Here is a 2179-nt window from a genome sequence, read left to right as displayed (position 1 = left end):
TGTGTGTGTGTGTGTGTGTGTGTGTGTGTGTGTGTGTGTGTGTGCATGTGTGCATGCCCATCTAACGTATGTTTCGGTTTGCTTTTCTTATATTCATTTCTTTCTGTCTATTAATGGAAATGCTTTGAAACCTATTTTTCTTTTTTATACATCTTTAGTATTTTTTAATATATATTTATATACATATATACACACATTTCTGTACATTCGTGTGCATGTAATTATCTGTGTGTGTAATGATTTTGTATTACTTTTTTCCTCTAAGTATTTCACTTTGGTTGTTTGTTTTTCTATTATTTATATTAATAAATGTTTTTATTCTTTAACTGAGTCGCCCTGGTAGCAGCTGCCGAAAACAAATGTGCTCTCAAGAGTCATTTTACATGAGGTTTTCGCCTCATGAGTGCCCAATACACTGACAACAAAACAGAATCATTTTTTTTTTTTTTCAGTTGAACACACTTTCCAGCTATCAGGCCACGTATTTTCACTCTTATTTCTTCTTGTGGCACATTAAAGATGAAGCAAGATGTGGACATGGCGCTCTTTGTCATTTTTGTGACAATTTTGTAAATGCAGAACACGTGAAAATAAATATGCCATACGTAACAGTGATTTAGAAGAGGTTACGGTAAAGTCATATGATCGATGCTGTGAGTTTTTATTCTAATTATCAAAGGATTCTGGACAGGAATTACTTCTTACCATTGATCTTATGAAAACGTTTATATCAGAAAAAAAAATCTTATGTAGACTCGGCCTTCTCAGTGCTTTGAGCAGTGGCAGTTGATCCAGCATCAGAACCACCATCGTCTCTGCCCTCAGTATTGCAAGCGAGGCAAGGCAGCTTCTTCTCAAGGGCAGCACGGTATTTGGGGTGGCTGATAGCATAAACGATGGGGTTGTAGACGGCATTGGCCTTGGCGAAGACGGAGCCCCAGATGGAGAAAAGAGGAGTGACCATGGTCCTGTTGAACATTCCTCCCCAGTTAATGATGAAGTATGGGGTCCATGCCACGAACCACAGGGTGACGGTCATGAGAGCAACCTTGCACAGACGGCATTCAGCTGAGGTCTTCTGGGCTTCCTCACTTCTCAGGGACTTGACTCCCATCTTCTTAGCCTGTTCTCGCATTCCCTTCTCGTGAGCAGCAACAGCCTTGACGATGAAGGTGTAGCTGTAGATGATGTATGCAAGAGGGAAAAGATATACCCATACTGAGTAGATGTAGAGATAACTCCTAGATATTTCAGTCTCCGTCAGGTAGTCAGTACCACATGCAAGCATGTTACCCTCAGGTACATATCGGTTCCATCCGAAGAAGGGAGGGAGACACCAGGCAAGAGTGAAAGTCCAAACTCCTGCAATCCTCATCATAGCACCGCCAGATGTCAGAGGTTCAGCAGATACTCCCTTAACGATGACGTTGTATCGGTCGGCAGTGATGAAAACCATGGACCAAATGGACACGCAGCCGAAGAATGAACCGAAAAAGCCGTACAGCTCACAGAAGAAAGCGCCGAGAATCCATGTTCCCCAATAAGCATTGACCAGGAGAGGAGGAGTCATGGTAAGCATCATGAAGAAGTCGGAGATGGCCAAGTTGACGACCAGTAGATTGGCTGGTGATCGTAGAGATTTGGTATTCATGAATACCCAGATGACAATCAAATTACCAGCCAGGGACAACGTTCCCATAATAACCATCCAGAAGCCGAGGAGTCCATACCAGAGGGGATTCATGGGAGGGAACTGATACCAGTGAGAATGCACCATATGAAGAATACTTTCTGGCGCTGTATCTACCACTGTATAGTTCCCATAAGGATTGGTAGATGGAAGGACAGTGTCCTGGACTGGGCCGTTCCATGTCGACATCTGTAAAGAATTATTTTATTACATATGAATAATGACCAACAAATAAGCTTTAGCACAGGTTTATATTTGTAAATCTATCACTAATTACACTAAAGTCAATAAATACAAAGGCAAGTAACAAAGAGAACATATCAGTGTTATGAAAACTCACATTTTCCAGATTATATAGCTATCCAAAAAATTCGATCCGTGAAAGTCTCACCTTTGCGAAGAAAGATCTTCTCTCAACCCGAAGAAATTTCAGTGATGAATTACTTCGGCGCGAAAGACCCTTGCCTGAGTTACTGCAAGAAACTGGGA

General features: G+C 41.6%; 1 protein-coding gene across 1 annotated transcript; it reads right to left on the bottom strand.

The window, feature by feature from the left end:
- Positions 1 to 652: 652 nt before the first annotated feature.
- LOC125041889 (rhodopsin-like) lies at positions 653 to 2175 on the bottom strand. Its single transcript, XM_047637269.1, has 2 exons — positions 2082 to 2175; positions 653 to 1879 (listed from the first exon to the last, which is right to left on the bottom strand). Exon 2 carries the CDS (start codon positions 1877 to 1879, stop codon positions 746 to 748), a length of 1134 nt encoding a protein of 377 aa, XP_047493225.1. The 5' UTR covers positions 2082 to 2175; the 3' UTR covers positions 653 to 745.
- Positions 2176 to 2179: the final 4 nt, after the last annotated feature.

The sequence above is a fragment of the Penaeus chinensis genome, chromosome 31 (assembly GCF_019202785.1).
Source record: "Penaeus chinensis breed Huanghai No. 1 chromosome 31, ASM1920278v2, whole genome shotgun sequence".
Classification (NCBI taxonomy): domain Eukaryota; kingdom Metazoa; phylum Arthropoda; class Malacostraca; order Decapoda; family Penaeidae; genus Penaeus; species Penaeus chinensis.
The sequence above is the reverse complement of the archived record's forward strand: the minus strand, read 5'-3'. Positions and strand labels throughout refer to the sequence as shown.

What these genes read in the sequence shown, in the direction of transcription:
- LOC125041889 (XM_047637269.1), bottom strand. Translation starts at nt 1,879, where the DNA reads ATGTCGACATGGAACGGCCCAGTCCAGGACACTGTCCTTCCATCTACC.